The sequence below is a fragment of the Pseudophryne corroboree genome, chromosome 7 (genome assembly GCF_028390025.1).
Source record: "Pseudophryne corroboree isolate aPseCor3 chromosome 7, aPseCor3.hap2, whole genome shotgun sequence".
NCBI classification, from domain to species: Eukaryota; Metazoa; Chordata; class Amphibia; order Anura; family Myobatrachidae; genus Pseudophryne; species Pseudophryne corroboree.
In genome coordinates, this window is record NC_086450.1 from 281,291,605 (window position 1) to 281,307,653 (window position 16,049).

Sequence of the window (16,049 nt, forward strand, 5' to 3'; positions counted from 1 at the left end):
TTAAAATACATTTAAAAACACAACTTAAATATAAATACATTTAAACATGTACTCCTACAGCCGTGCATAGTGCACTACATATGACATGTAGTTTCACATTATTAAACATACATTTACAGTACATGGTGCCTAGCACCGATTTGTCCATTTAGATAATGGCAAACGCGTCACAAGTTTATCATGTGGGATGGGTCTTCAGCAACACATATGCTACTGTACATACTGAGTTCAGGGCAGGAAAGAATGGAGGTGAGAGAGAGAGGGTGGTCTCCAGAGAGGAAGAGGAGTAGGAGGAGGAAACAACACGGTCTAGGGCTTCTAGGTTGCGCTTAGTGGGAGTAAAAGGCCATAGAAGTGAAGATGGATGGTGTTTAAAAATAGTGAGGTAGAAGTTTGCAAGTTCACAACAGTGGGAGAAAACTTAATCCAGCAAGTGATCACTTGACTGGGAGGGGGAAGATTTGATGAGGTGAAAGGAGAAGAACAGAGCGAGAGCAGTTTAGAAGTATCCGTATGGTTGTCATGTGGGATACTGAAGTCATCCTGATCCTGTATGAAGAAAGGAAGATGAGTGGAGAAAAAGTAGGGTAGCCAGGCTGCAAAATTCTCAAGGAAGTGAGAAGAGGTACCAAGGAGATGCTAGATGACTGAAATGAAGGTGAAAAAAAAAAAAGGGGGAAAGACAGATCGAGCAGAGGGAGGACTTGGAAGGTGTCGCAAGAGAAAAGAACTACCACCTCCTAATTGAAATCAAGACAAGGGGTGTGGCATAGGCTAATGGCACCAGGATGTGCCGCTTGTCAGAGCAGCTTCCAGTTTGTGCAAAAGCACGGCTAGGGGCTGGCAGCGTGACCTGGCTCACCCATCAGTGTAGGTCGACCCGGCCACAAGGTGAGGGGACTATGGGACCAGCTCGGCCGGCAGTGTTCCCAGTAGGTGGAGCTAAAGCTGCCCGAACAGAGGGGTGACAGGAGGTCACTGAGGGGACAATGGGACTAGCCCAGTGGGGATAGATAGATAGATAGATAGATAGATAGATAGATAGATAGATAGATAGATAGACCGTTTCAATTTAATTTATAACATTGTCAGGACATATATAATACTGTGTAGCTAAACATTTATAAATAATTATATATGTTAATAAATATTATGAATATTATAGCTTGTATTTCTATATATTGCATTAGAATACCTCAGCCTGCCCTGCTGCCCATTACTGTATCAGAGCAGCAGCTAGCAGGTGACAGGTTTGACGCCTTACCTCAGACACCCTGCCGCCCAGCAGCTAGGCCGCCTTCACTGAGCTCCTGCTCCGACGGCCAGCTAGGCCAGCTTGGATGCATTAGTTGCAGAGGTTGGGGCCGGGCTCAGTGGTGGCGCTGCGGGAGCTTTGTGACGTCACCTGCCAGGAAGGAGTCACTGAGACACACTGCGTACGGCGCATTGAGGGCTGGGAAATCATTCTAATGCGCTGCCCTCATAGGCAACGCATATATGCTGCCAGCTGCATTTAATTCACCGGCGCGCAGCGAGGGGTGGGGGGGGGTCTCGGGTGTTGAGGCCGGAGCATACGACGCTGCAGGGTAGGCTGCAGTAGAAGGAAAAAAAATGTTACTGTCTACAGCAGCAACGAGAGCTGCAGATGCTGTTGGCCTATTTTGGAGAGTGGGCCCGGAGCTGCAGCTCCATCAGGCCCATTGTTAATCCAGCCCTGGTGGTACTAAACATGTCTGCCCATTCTCAATTCCGCTCAAGCATCCATTTGTGACCACAGCCATTAACTACAACAGGCTTTGCGCTCAGACCCAGTTTTTTGTCTGCTGGTGTACTCTGTGCACTTTAACAACTGAACCCTCGAGCAACTCACCAATGGAGTCCCCTTGCTAATGCTGGCACCGCTGCTGCAAGCGTCAACAATCATTCCATGTTCAAAGTCCATCAGATTATTGTTTACCCATTATTTCATTAGTGATGCACTTCATTAGTCACAATGGAATTTACTGCACTATATAAGAAACTGTTAATTATAATAATAATAATTGGTCTCTGCATACCTTTGCCTTTCCGTTCTTATACAGTTTCAGACACCCTACGTCAGCATTATCTGCGGAATAGCTACTATAAATAAGATTGTCTGGTGGTCATAATTTGCTCACTCAATGGGGGAGATTCAATTGTTTGAAAAGTCAGTTGGGAGTCTGTTTTTTCCTATCTAATAGACAGGAAAAAACAGACACCCAACCGACTTTTCAAACATTTGAATTCCCCCCAATGTATAGCAAATGGTGCAACACACTTTTTATTTAGAACTATGGAGATGTACTAAGCAGTGAAGAGAGTGGAGAAGTGAACCAGTGGAGAAGTTGCCCATGGCAACCAAACAGCTGCTCTGTATAATTTTATAGTATGCATATTATAAATGTTACTTCACTGCTGATTGTTCTCCACTGGCGCACTTCTCCAATCCTTTCACTGCTTAGTACATCTTCCCCCTTACAGTAACAACGTACATACCAACTTTTCATACCCTCCTTCGGATAAAAAATTATATTAAACACCTCAGTGAGTGTCTCGAAGAAGCAATCTGCATAATCAGGTAGGTGTATTATGCCGTTATTGTGGACTCTCAAAAAACTGGGGTGAAGCACCACCGGACTATAAATACTGAACAGTGTTTTTTTCAATAAAAATATCACACAAATATTCTATTACATATTATCGGTACATCATTTTTCAACCACCCATTATACAGTATACGTGATTACACCTGTGCATAAACCTACCCCATAAAAATCCTACCAGGTGTATTATGCCACAAATTGACTTGATGATACTATTTGGGTCAATATGACGTGTTCACACCCAATTTGCAGGCTTTGAATGGCCGTCAGTTAGAATTTCCTACCCCTGGGGTGTCTGGGAGATACTATATCACAAATACATTTGCAGCAACTAATCCAATGCTTGCTTGTATGTTTGCAGAACATTTAAGTCAAAACTGCCAGTCCAACAAATGTAGCACTAGGTAAACCAGTAAACCTATAATTTCATGGTTATACCTCATCTACCTGATCTCCCTAGAAAAGCTTTTAACATGCCAATAAGATATTTTTTTGGACCAGTCTAGCCTCTATTATACAGTGTACATATTAAAATAAATGGTTTATCCTTTAACATTTCATATTTCCTGCTTATGACAAGATAGGGACTATTTTAGCGGCTGGTCCCATGATGAGAATGTTTATCCCGATTTGCAGGGAGGTATAGAGATGTTGTACTGCCGCATGCTGTAGAGGCTAATGTCTCCACAGTTTATAGCAGGCTTTTTCAACCAGCGTGCCGTGGCACACTAGTGTGCCGCGACCAGTTGCAAGGTGTGCCGCGGAGCCAGAGCAGCTTCCTGCACCTTCAGAGTGAACTGTTGGCCCGGGCTCTTCTTAGAGGATTAGTCGTGCTCTGGCCGTGACCTATGCCTTGAAGAGGCGGCGGTGTGATATCATAGGTCTTGGCCGCCACGTCTCACCACCCAGCCAACCCACCCGCCTGCATACACATCTTCCAGTTCCTGCCTGCATACACAGCTTTCCTTGCCCACCCACATCCACACCTGCCCGACTGCCCGCTGCTCAGTATTCGCAGAACTCCACTATGAACAACGCCCGCCACTGAGGGACAGGGAGGAGTACAGCTGATATTTGTTATTTTATTTCTCCTGTGGGGAACAATAGGATTTATGTGGGGAGAATAAGGATTTATGGGGAGAACAATGTGAAAAATTAATGTGGGGAGCAATAGGATTTATGTGGGGAGCAATGTGATTGTTTTTTCTGTGTAAACCAATGTTTGTGTGGATTTTTTTTTTTACTGTGAGGGCCAATGTGTGTGTGTTGTTTTTTTTCTGTGGGGAACTGATGGTGTGCCTTGGCAATTTTAAAATATTGTTCGGTGTGCCGCGAGGGAAAAAAGGTTGAAAATCACTGGTTTATAGCATTTAAAAAAAAAAAAATTCCCCAGTGTACAATGACTACATCCACACCCTGCTGCGGAGACATCCAATGATGGAAAGTGTGACTTTTTACTGCCCAAATCACTATAGTTTTCCTTGCAATCATAGTTATGCCACTCTCTGCAAAATAATCTGAATCGAAGATTCGGGAGACAGGGGCATGATGGTGTTATTTGCTGCAAATCACCTCAATATGACCCTGAGCTCCTCACTTCACTGGGGAAGTGGACTGTATACAGTTGTGTGATGTAGGACTGAGGTAACCAACAGAATTATGAACTCAGCACCAGAGAATAGCCACATACATAATTTCCACATCAGACAGAAATCTAACAATTCTGCTCCTGCAATAATATTTTACAGCATAGCTAAGTATTTACAGTTTCTTTTTGAAACGTGACGAACATTATGTTTTTTTAACAGCACTTGTGGCTAGCATCAAATTTTTGTTAATATCTGTTGTAGGACTTCTACATAAAACACAGTTACATTATTTCACTCTTATGGCCTTTCACAAATGAAAACTACAACCTAGAGAGTCATAAAATAAGGACATTATATAAAAACTTAGACATTTGTCCAGTCTGTGTTTTTTGTTTAGCTTTTCTAGAGAACATTTTATCTTTGCCTTTGTATTAGATACTGCTAGTTACTTATTAGACGAAAACCTTGGGAGACATTCCTAACAAAATTGTTTAAACATTTAAAATGTAAAGGCCTAGAAGCACACCATCCAATAAAGTTCAATAAACACACACACATACACACACAACGGTACAATATATAGCCACATAATGTAGACACGTCATCTATTTTATTTTTTAAATAAAATACACTGACCGAAGAAGTTTGCAAGGAGAAGCACTAGAAACTTTGGGATAATACATACACATTTATAATACCAGGCCATTATAATACCAGGCCTTTAGAATGTAAGCTCTCACGAGCAGGACCCTCTTCCCTCATGTGCTTATCCTTTGTCTTACTTTAATAATCCTCAACTGCCCAAATCCAGCAGTCTTCTGCCACCTGATACTTATTCCAGTGTCATCTGCTGATGTAACTATGTCTATTTACCCTGTACTTGTCCTGTATTGTCTTCAACTGTAAGTTGCTGTTTTCCTGTTTCTGGTTATTCGTTCATGTACTCTGTAATTGGGCGCTGCGGGACACTTGTGGCGTCATATAAATAAAGGATAATAATAATAATAAATTATATAAAGCGCTAAAGTAGCAACTCGCATTAAGTTAGCAGATGTGTACTCATTCTCCTGTGGTTTGCAAAGAGTTAGTTCTCTCTCTGACTCCCTTACCAGTTGTCAGCCTTCCCCAGGTAAACCAGGACATGGGAGAGTGAGATTTACCACAGCTCAACCAGTGGAAGCAAGAAAAAGGTTGATAGCATAGTTGCCTATTTTCCCACATTCTGCAGGAGACTCCCTGAAACAGTAGCAATCACCCTGACTCCCTGAATAGACCAGCGATCTCCCCAATTGTACCTTACCCCCATTATGTAGTTGTTACATTCTTGGGGGGAGGGACAAATATCAGTGTCTTTTCTTCAACAAGTAGAGCTTACTAACTTTGGAGATCATTTACATTTGGATGCAAGTCATTTTCATGACACATTTCTCAGATATAGCAGTACACATCCGCGCTGATAGGTGTTCATTTCACAATCTCCCTGTAATGCTTTTTCAAAAGTACTGTAGGCAAGCATGGTTACTAGACTTCAATGTTCCAAGACCAGAGAGCCTTAAGAAGCCTGAAGCCTAAAAACTAGACTGCTTGATCTACTGAAAATTGAATGACTAATATTAACTCCTTCAGCATGGACAAAACTATTAAAAGAAACAATTAAAACATTGTGAAGCAAACATACTAAAAAAAGAGATCCAATTTACTGATCACAGACAGCCCCACCATTCAGCAGACAATGGCATCTTATGACCTAAATCAAGTTACAGTAATACTCACATGTGCGGACTAAGTTCATAAAAGTTACGGTTTCTGTATTCCTCTACTTTATCTGGTGTGTAAATCGGCAGTGATCTGTAAGGGTTTATAGATATAACCACGCTGCCAATGTAGGTCTGCAAGAAGAGAGAGAGAGATACATTATTTTACCACAGACTGAGAAGTTTAGGATTTGTATTACACTCTCAATACTTTAGTTCATGTGTCCAATCTGCTCAAAAATTAATAAAAAAAAAGTTATTATACAGTAGTTCTTCAATCTAAAGTCAACACAAGTTACATAAACCTGGTAGTGAGTACATTTCTAAGATTGGTAAGTAACCAGTGCAGAGGGGGGAGGGGGGACTTTTTTCTGTATGATTTATTTATTTTTTTACACAAGAACTGCGGCACAAATTGGGGCTAGTCATCTACTATTAATGGCTGGATCCCAGACACTGATTTGATTCTAATTTTGTAGTTTATTTTAGCCCAGGGGTAAGAGCTTCAGCCATCCCTCCACTTCATGCACCCCACTATGCCCGGCACTCAGCTTCTGTAATGTTGAGTGCAGTGTATCCCGCCCCAGCTGCTCCACTCCAGTCATTATGCATTTCCTGTTTCCTGCAGCAGTCTGCCACATAAGGCCTCAGACGGGTCGGCATCACATACTACACCCCCTCAAACTACAGAAGTTGGAGTCAACTAGTTCACCAAGAACAGAGGAACCCTAACTATGCAGGTACAGAAAGCAGTCATTTTCAACAGACATATTATTGTAGTCAAAAATTAAATATATGATTCTGGCTATTTAACTCCACTAGTTCTTTAACTGGATTCAGTATGTTATCCTGGCTGACGGGATACCGGCAGTCAGAATACCTACGTCGGAATCCTGATAGTGTAAATCCCGACAGGGGGAGGTAAGATTGTTCCTCCCTGTCCTCTACCTCTCCCTTTCCGCAGCCTAACCCTAACCTCCCCAAACCCTCTGCAGCCTAATCCTAACCCCCCTGGGTGGAGACTAAATTTAAGCCCCCATCCCCACGCGGCTCTTACCCACACGCTATACTTACGTTGGGATGCCAGCTGTCGGGATTCCGACATAAGTCTCCTGATCCATTCGGGATTCCAGCGTAGGGATTCTGACGACTGTCTGGATTCTGACTGTCGGGATCTCGACGGCCGGCATCTTGACCTCATCCTTTTAATTATGTCCCACATACTACAATGTTGTTTTTTTTGTTTGTTGGCAACCATGTTGATTTTTGCCATGACCCCTTTTTTCCCCATTACCCCTCCTCCTCATTTCTCTCTCTTACCTCATCCCCATAATGCTCCATGTGTGGCAGTGACTAAAATACTCTGTATTGTATGGCTGTCACTAGGATGCTCTGTGTATTGTATTATGACCGCTGAGATGCCCTCTATATTGTATATTGATTGTGTGTGTGTGTGTGTGTGTGTGGGGGGGGGGGGGGGGGGTGGGGGTCACAAATGCCCATTAAAGGCCTACTTGTCAGAAGCGGAGCACTGGCTCTTCAGTACGGATTATTCACTGTGAGGATTCAATGTTCATTAAGCCCTGTTAAGAGTCCAGAGCAGGGCCAGACTTGTGCTTCAAAAAAATCCCTGACATTTAAAACACACAGGTCCTCCTGCTGTGGGCTCCTTGCATTGTCTTGATGCACAGTCTTGATGCACAGTTATGGGGAATGCCTTGTGCAGTATCAAGCAACTACACAAAGCATATGTAGCACGCTTGACGTCTGACCCACATCAATCATTTCACTTCTTGTGCAAAGCAAAGTCTATATTTACCACACTCAAATCACTAGTAAAAAGCATTACACAAATGATAATTAAAAAAAAATATATATGGTTAAGACACAATTATATAATATTATACAATATATAAACTTAGTAGTAGGGACCAGTGTCAGATTAAGAGGTCAACATTGCCACTGTAGCCAGGGCCATGGGTAACTTGGCTGGGCCCAGGTAATGCAGGGCCTAATCATGTGAAGTGTGGACACGCCCCCTTAAGGGGTCTACACATTGTGCCCCCCATATCAAGGGGGATATGGGGGGCTCCCTGACAGAGAGGACCCGGGGGACATGAACACTATGCGCTCCCATTAACCTGGCTCTATGTGCCCCCGCTTAATCCAGCATTGCTGGTGGGGCTGGCCCATTGGAACATTTGGCCCATCTGACATCTTCCAGAAGGGCCAATCCAACTCTAGTTGAGAGTCATGCACAACATGTTGGGAAATGTAGCCTTTCCACAATGTGCAGTGATGTAGAACGCAACCTTGCATGCAAAATATTTTAAAAGACTTTAAAAAACAAACAGGTAATCTATTATTTTTCACTAGAGACAAAATCAATAAATCCATTTAAGTCACACATGTTGTGTAGAAGTGTGAAGTTGTGTAGAAGTGAAAGAAGTGCTATAAACTTAAAAACAAATAAAGTGAACTTTTTGATACAAATATTTGAAAAGTTATGTGCTACAAATGTTGAGTAAATTATTACCAAAATGTCAACATTTCCTGGTGTCAACAATTATGAGGTCTACAGTTTAACCATGTTTACATTATGAATGTTGACGTGGTCACTGCATCCCAACTTTGATGTTCAAAGTAAGTAGGGATGGCCATGGGAAACTGATGGCTCGCAACCATCTATGTTTCCAGTCGGATGGAGAAGGCGTTTCCATTAAATGTTGGGTATGAGATGGTTGCCACAATTGCATGCTTTTTTCCAATGGCTCATTTGCTGGGTGACTAGGTCTGTCACAGACAGGAGTGACTTCAGCACCCAGACTGTGTGCATGCACACAATCTAATTGTCTACTGCGCATGCACACCAGGACAAAATCGATGGATGAACCATCAAATAGTAAACATGCAATGGCTACATGCCATCGTAAGGTACCGTATGCTGCAATGCCAGTGCCACCACTATTCGATGATAACATTCTGATGGACATGCCTATAAGTAAGGTGATTTCTAATAGAGCAGTGCGACAGAGATTGACAGCTTGGAAGACTTGCTTCACAGTAATGAATGAACTGTGTGCATCAGCTGAATCACACACAGGGGCAGGTCAGCAAAACGCTTGCAGTCTAAGCTAGCCTTTTGTGGACTGTCTTATAACACTATCATAAAAAGAGGTCAATAATGGAGCCTGGAGGTAATACTTTGATGCAGCACACACAGTGAAATATCAGAGTAACAACCATGAAATGTTCAATATTTTGTGATTGCGTGCACTTAATAGTCACACTGGCCAACAGAATACAGTGAGCTTGCTACACTTACTGCATATTAGGCGAAAGCTTGTGTGAGTAAAAAGGTTGATCTGTAGGAATCGTATTACTAGAAATGTACTATACACACAAATATGGAAATACTTAGATAACCACACAATATAATCACAGGCACCATAATTAATTAATTAATTTGGAGTGTTACAACACCAGGTTACTTTCAGCGTTTGCCCTCCTTTGTACAGTAGCCTCTATAAATGGTTTATACTACCCCTTTTCCACTAGCTCCTTAAAACACGGGTAAATGCGCGGGGGCGCGCATTTACCCGTGTTTTTCCCTAGTGGAAACGGGTCCTCGGCAAATTCCCGGATCAAGTGATCCGGGAATCCTACCCTGGTAGCTAGCCGGGTTGAACACGTGTTCAACCCGGCTAGCTGTCTAGTGTGAACAGTGCATAGGGAGGGCGGCGCTGGGAGATCATGTGATCTCCCAGCGCCGCCCCTGCCGCATCACTAGCGCGTCACCAACCCGGCAATTGCCGGGTTGGTGAGCGCTGTCTGCAGGGGGCTGTAGCACGGGTCGCAGCCGTGTCAGGCGACACGGCTGCGACCCGTGCTACTCTAGTGGAAAAGGGGTAGTCATGCAAAGGTCTGTATAGAAAGAACTATATAGAAGAGGTAGTTCCTCACTAAAAGCAATACACCCCATTAAACAGATGGTGGACAGTCAAGTGAAGTCAGATTCCACAAATATGTTACTGGGTGGCATATCATTTGTTTTGAAGAGGCCTGGTGGCAGCACAAAATGTATGGTTTGGTCTGTAGACTGCAGTTTCTCTTCTATTATATGTGATTTCTTAAAAAAATATAAAAAAAAATATATATATATATATATATATATATATATATATATATATATATATATATATATATATATATATATATATACATATACTTCAATCCAGGAACAGCTAAATAACAGAAAAAGCATGGATGTGTGGGGTGTGGCACTTGCCCTTCACCTCCCTCATATGTAATCTGATCATGCCTGATAAAAATAGATCTGGAATATATTATTACATGGCTTTGGACAGACTTTGCTATTCATTTTTGGGGCTTTTTTGGGACTATTGTAGCATTCTAGCTAGAAACTGTACATTTCACAGTAAAGTTAATTTGCAGTAATTAGGATTTTGGGGGTGTAGCCTAACATAAAAATTTTTTTTAATTCAGAAAGCTGAGATATAAACTGACAGGTGTAGATGTGAATCCCTCTTAAGGGGGGTACTCACGGAGAGATCCATGCTTAAAATCTAAGCAATCTGACTAGATTGCTTAGATTTTAAGCACAGATCACTCGTGTGTACCCCCCTCAGCGATAGCCATGCATCGCTATCACCGGTGCTAGATTGGCCTGCATGCAGGCTGAATCTAGCACGTCACTCATTTCACCCGCTGGGTGAAATGAGCGGCCCCCCGTACTCCAGAACACATCGCGCTGTGATGAGCGGCGGGAGAGATGTGTGCTGAGCGGTTCGCTCAGCACACATCTCTCCGGTGTATAGGGCCCTTTACTCTTGCTATACTTGCTTGTTCTCTATTCACCCATATCTTTAATCTCCCTCTTTAGCCAGGAATTAAAAGCACAATCCAGAGGCCAACACTTAACGGGTCGGTTGCCATAGCAGCAGGAGGGGGGGGGGGGGGTGTTGCAGCAGCAGCAGGGGCGGGGGTGGGAGAAGAGCTCATCTCTTGCGCCGCCTATGCTGTGAATGGGAGCCATTCACATTGCACCTGACCCGGTATTCAACACAGGAATAACCCTTCTTATATACCGGGTTGAATTACCGGGTCAGGTGACCTGCTAATTCGGGCAAAGTGCTTTCACATCGCACATTGACCCATGTCCACACAGCAATATGCCGTGTCGATACCGGGTTATTTGTGCGATGTGAAAGGGGTATAAGAAGAATACACAAAAACATGGTAAACGGCATCTGCAGTAGAAGGTGTTTTTTTTTTTTATTTGCTCGGTTTGAGGTCAGTTGAATTTGTAGGCCAAGTCAACACTAGAGAGAGGTTGGGGCTGGGTTATCGGGGGGCTGGGTTACCGGGGGGCAGGGGGGGCAGCGTCCCGACGCCAGGATCCCGGCCACAGAATGTCGGCGGGTGGGAGGGGGCGAGCGCATCAAAGCCAATGCGCTCACCACAGGTTCTATTCCCACTCTACGGGTGTGTCGTGGACACCTATGAGTGGGAATAATCCCTTTTAGTCTAGAAAGCTGACTGTCGGTATTGTCAGGGTTCGGGATGCAGGCGGAGGTATTGTGACCAGCTGTCTCCTGACCGCCGGACACATATCTACATCACCTAGGGAGGCCAATCCCGGGGAGTTTTTTCAATCCTGGGACTCGGGGTGGAAAAACAGTTAATCCTAGGATTCCTGGGATTGGCTAGGGTTAAAAATAAATAAATAAATAAATAGGATTTTAATACCTACCGGTAAATCCTTTTCTTGTAGTACATAAGGGATATTGGAGACATATTAGTAAGATGGGTATAGGCGGGGTCCAAAGGAGCCAGTGCACATTAAATATCTTCAACTGGCTATGCTGGCTCCTCCCCTTTACGCCCCCTCCCACAGACCGTTATAGATAAAACAGTGCCCGAAGGAGAAAGGACATAAGTGAGAGAAGAAACTAAACAACAAAAAGTGGTGAGATTCATACACTAGCACACCACAACAAAACTTGTCTAGCAAAGGCTGGCAACAAACAGTAACAGCTGAACAGGTAACCAAATAAGATATCCTGCAGAAAGTCACCGCACAGAGGCAGGCGCCCAATATCCTTTATGGACTACAAGAAAAGGATTTACTAGTAGGTATTAAAATCCTATTTTCTCTAGCATCCATAAGGGATATTGGGGAGACATTGGTACGATGGGGATGTCCCAAAGCTTCCAGAACGGGCGGGAACATGCAGACATCTGCAGCACCGCCTACCCAAACTGGATATCCTCTTTGGCCAGGGTATCAAACTTGTAGAACTTCACAAAGGTGTTCTTCCCCGACTAGGTAGCCGCTCTGCAAAATTGCAGGGCCGAGACTCCACAGGCAGCCGCCAAGGAAGACCCCACTGATCTTGTAGAGTGGGATTTCAGAGACTGTGGAACAGGTAAGGCTGCCGACACATAGGCTTGCTGAATAGTGAGCCTAAGCCAACGAGCAATGGACTGCTTTGAAGCAGGGCAACCCTTTTTCTGTGTGTCATATAACATGAACAAGGAATCCGTCTTTCTGATCCGAGCCGTCCGCTTGACATAGATCTTCAAGGCTCGCACAGCATCCAATGCCTCCGGAGAGGCAGAAGCGCCATAACTTGACGGGATCACAATAGGTTGATTCAAGTGGAACGCAGAGATGACCTTCGACAGGAACTGCTGCCTAGTCCTGAGCTCCGCTCTATCCTCATAAAAGACCAAGTAGGGACTTTTACACGATAAGGCCCACAATTCTGAAACGCATCTAGCAGAAGCTAGGGCCAGCAACATCACTGCCTTCCACATGAGGTACTTGTCTTCTACCGTCATCAGAAGTTCAAACCAGGACTGTAGAAATGTCAACACCACATCCAAATCCCAAAGTGCCGTGGGCAGCACAAACGTTGTATGCAAGAAGGTCAGAACTTCTGGCAACACAGCCAACTTCTTTTGGTAGAAGATCGAAAGAGCTGAAATCTGGACTTTTAGGGAACCCAGCCTTAAGCCTTTATCCACACCAGCCTGCTGGAACCGGAGGAACCTCCCCAAGTGGAACTCTGCAGGCTGATATGTGCACTTCTCGCACCAGGAAACATATCTCCTCCAGATATGATGATATTGTCTTGACGTCACAGGCTTTCTGGCTTGCACCACGGTGGCAATGACCTTCTTGGAAAGTCCCTTATGAGCTAGGATGTTCCGCTCAACTTCCATGCCGTCAAACGAAGCAGTCGTAAGTCCGGGTAGACAAACGGTCCTTGCTGAAGATGATCTCTTCTTAATGGCAGAGGCCAAGGGTCTTCTACGGACATGCCCAGAAGATCTGCGTACCAAGGTCTCTGGGGCCAATCCGGGGCAATCAGGATTGCCTGCACTCCTTGATGTCTGATCCTCTTGAGCACCCTTGGGATTAACGGAATTGGAGGAAACGGATAGACCAGCCGGTAAGGCCAAGGCAACGTCAGTGCATCCACTAGGGTCTCTGGTTCGCGAGCAATAACAGCGAAGTTTCTTGTTGAGGCGAGACGCCATCATGTCGATCTGTGGGCATCCCCACCTGTTGATGATCTATTTAAACACCTGGAGGTGTAGTCCCCACTCTCCTGGGTGAAGATAATGGTGACTCAGGTCAAGTCCGCTTCCCAGTTGTCCACAACCGGAATTAAGTTTGCCGACAGTGCTCATGCATTTCCTTCCGCCCAGAGGAGAATCCTTGACACCTCTCGCATGCAGGCCCTGCTTTTAATTCCTCCTTGCCGATTGATGTACACCACAGCCATGGCGTTGTCCGACTGTACCTGTATCGCATGATCTGTGAGCAGAGGGGAGGCCTGAATCAGAGCATTGTAAATAGCCCAAAGATCCAGAATGTTGATCGAAAGTAGGGCCTCTTGGGCAACCCACCTGCCCTGGAACTGCGCTCCTTAGGTGACAGCTCCCCATCCTCTCAGACTTGCATCAATCCTGAATCCCGAAGCGTCGACCTTCCAGGAGATTGGAAGACTGTAGCCACCACTGGAGTGACATCCTGGCCTGGGGTGACAGTTGTATCATCCGGTGCATCAGAAGATGTGAACCGGACCACTTGTTTAGAATATTCAATTGAAAGGGTCTGGCATGGAACCTTCCATACTGGATCACCTCGTATGAGGCTACCATCTTCCCCAAAAATTTTATGCAAAGATGAATGGATACTCGAGCAGGTCAGAGAACCATGCGAATCATTTCCTGGGAGTGTTCTTGCTTTGTCCTCTGGGAGGAACACTTTCTGTGCTACAGTATCCAGTAGCATTCCCAGAAACAGGAGCCGCTGAGATGGCTCCAGGTGGGACTTCTGTAGATTGAAGATCTACCCATGTCGTGACAGAAGTTGGATAGTGCGATCTGTATAGAGCAACTGAAGCTCCCTGGAACTCGCTTTTATCAGGAGATCATCCAGGTAAGGGACCACATTGACCCCATGGACCTGGAACATTATTTCTGCCATCACCTTCGTGAACACCCTCGGAGTGGTAGACAGGCCGAAGGGTAACGCCTGGAACTGGTAGTGATCGTTCAGCAGGGCAAACTTCAGATAGGCCTGATGGGGAGGCCAAATCGGGATATGGAGATAGGCGTCCGTGATATCCAAGGATACCAGGAATTCCCGTTCTTCCAGGCCTGCAATCACTGCTCTCAAAGATTCCATCTTGAACTTGAAAACTTTCAGGTAAGGGTTCAAGGACTTCAGATTCAAAATGGGTCTTACTGACCCGTCCAGTTTCGGCACTATGAACAGATTGGAGTAGTAACCCTGTCCTTGTTGTTGTAGTGGTACTGAAACAATGACCTGGGACTGAACCAGCTTGTTGATGGCCAGCAGCAGCGTAACACACGTATCCTCCAAAGCTGGTAAGCTTGATTTGAAAAATCGTTGCGGAGGAGCACCGTCGAACTTCAGCTTGTATCTGTGTGAGATGAGGTCCCTTACCCAGGCATCCTGGCAGGAACTTTCCCAGATGTGGCTGAAGTGACGCAACCGAGCTCCCACCTCGAGATCACCTCAGGGTGGGTGGGCACCATCATGCTGAGGCTTTAGTGGAAGCCAAACTGGTGACCTGTTCCTGAGAGCCGGCAATGGCTGGTTTCTTAGGCTTACCTCTGGTGTCTCTAGCTGTGCTGGAGGCCCCTATGGCCCTAGATCAAAATCTGGTGGACCAAAAGCACTGAGTAGACGGTCCCGGATAGGTACGTCTAGCTGGCGGGGCCCCTGAAGGAAGAAATGTGGATTTTCCACCAGTAACCTTAGAGATCCACGCGTCCAATTCACTCCCGAAGAGCCATTCCCCTGTAAAGGGAAGGGATTCCACATTGTGCTTGAATTCTGCGTCCGCAATCAATGGACGTAACCACAAGGTCCTGCATGCTGACACTGCCGTTGCAGTAGTCTCAGCATTAATATTGCCAATCTCTTTGAGCGAGTCACAGAGGACGTGTGCCACGTCCTGAATGTGTTTTAGGAGAGTCACTGTAGTAACCATGGTCATATCCTCAGAGATGCCCTCCTGAATTTGAGTAGCCCACGTATGAATAGCATGTGTAGTCCAGCAACCTGCTATGACCGGTCATTGAGATATACCTGCAGCTGTGTAGATAGATTTCAGAGTGGTTTCAATCTTCCTATCCCCGGGGTCCTTCATGGTAAAGGAGCCCGGAGCAGGGAGTACCGCCTTCTTAGAGAGACAGAGATTTCTACAGCGAGGGATTCTTCCCAGAATTTTCTGCCTTCAGGGGCAAAAGGAAAAATATGCAAAAACCGTTTTGACACCTGATATTTCTTATCTTGATTTTTCCAGTCTAACTTAAATAAGTCATGTAATTCTTTAGAATCATGGAAGGTGACACTCAGTTTTTGTGTGAGGAAAAACGACTGCTGTGTTGCAGTGTCCACTAGAGGGAGTTTTAACACATCCCGTAGAGCCAGAATGAGGGGTTCAATACCCTGTGTAGGAGTGGAATCCCTACTTACGGGGTCCACATCGCCCCCATCCTCCTGTACATCAGAGTCT

The 16,049-nt window shown here is 45.0% G+C and overlaps 1 protein-coding gene across 4 annotated transcripts in view; it reads right to left on the reverse strand.

The window, feature by feature from the left end:
* Positions 1 to 16,049, reverse strand: part of MYO1B (myosin IB) — a 518,726-nt gene that overhangs the window by 321,348 nt on the left and 181,329 nt on the right. For all 4 annotated transcript variants that reach the window (XM_063934156.1, XM_063934153.1, XM_063934155.1 and 1 more), the window contains exon 3: positions 5,987 to 6,102. In XM_063934156.1, coding sequence (XP_063790226.1) covers positions 5,987 to 6,102 — 116 coding nt within the window. The remainder of the gene's footprint in view (positions 1 to 5,986; positions 6,103 to 16,049) is intronic.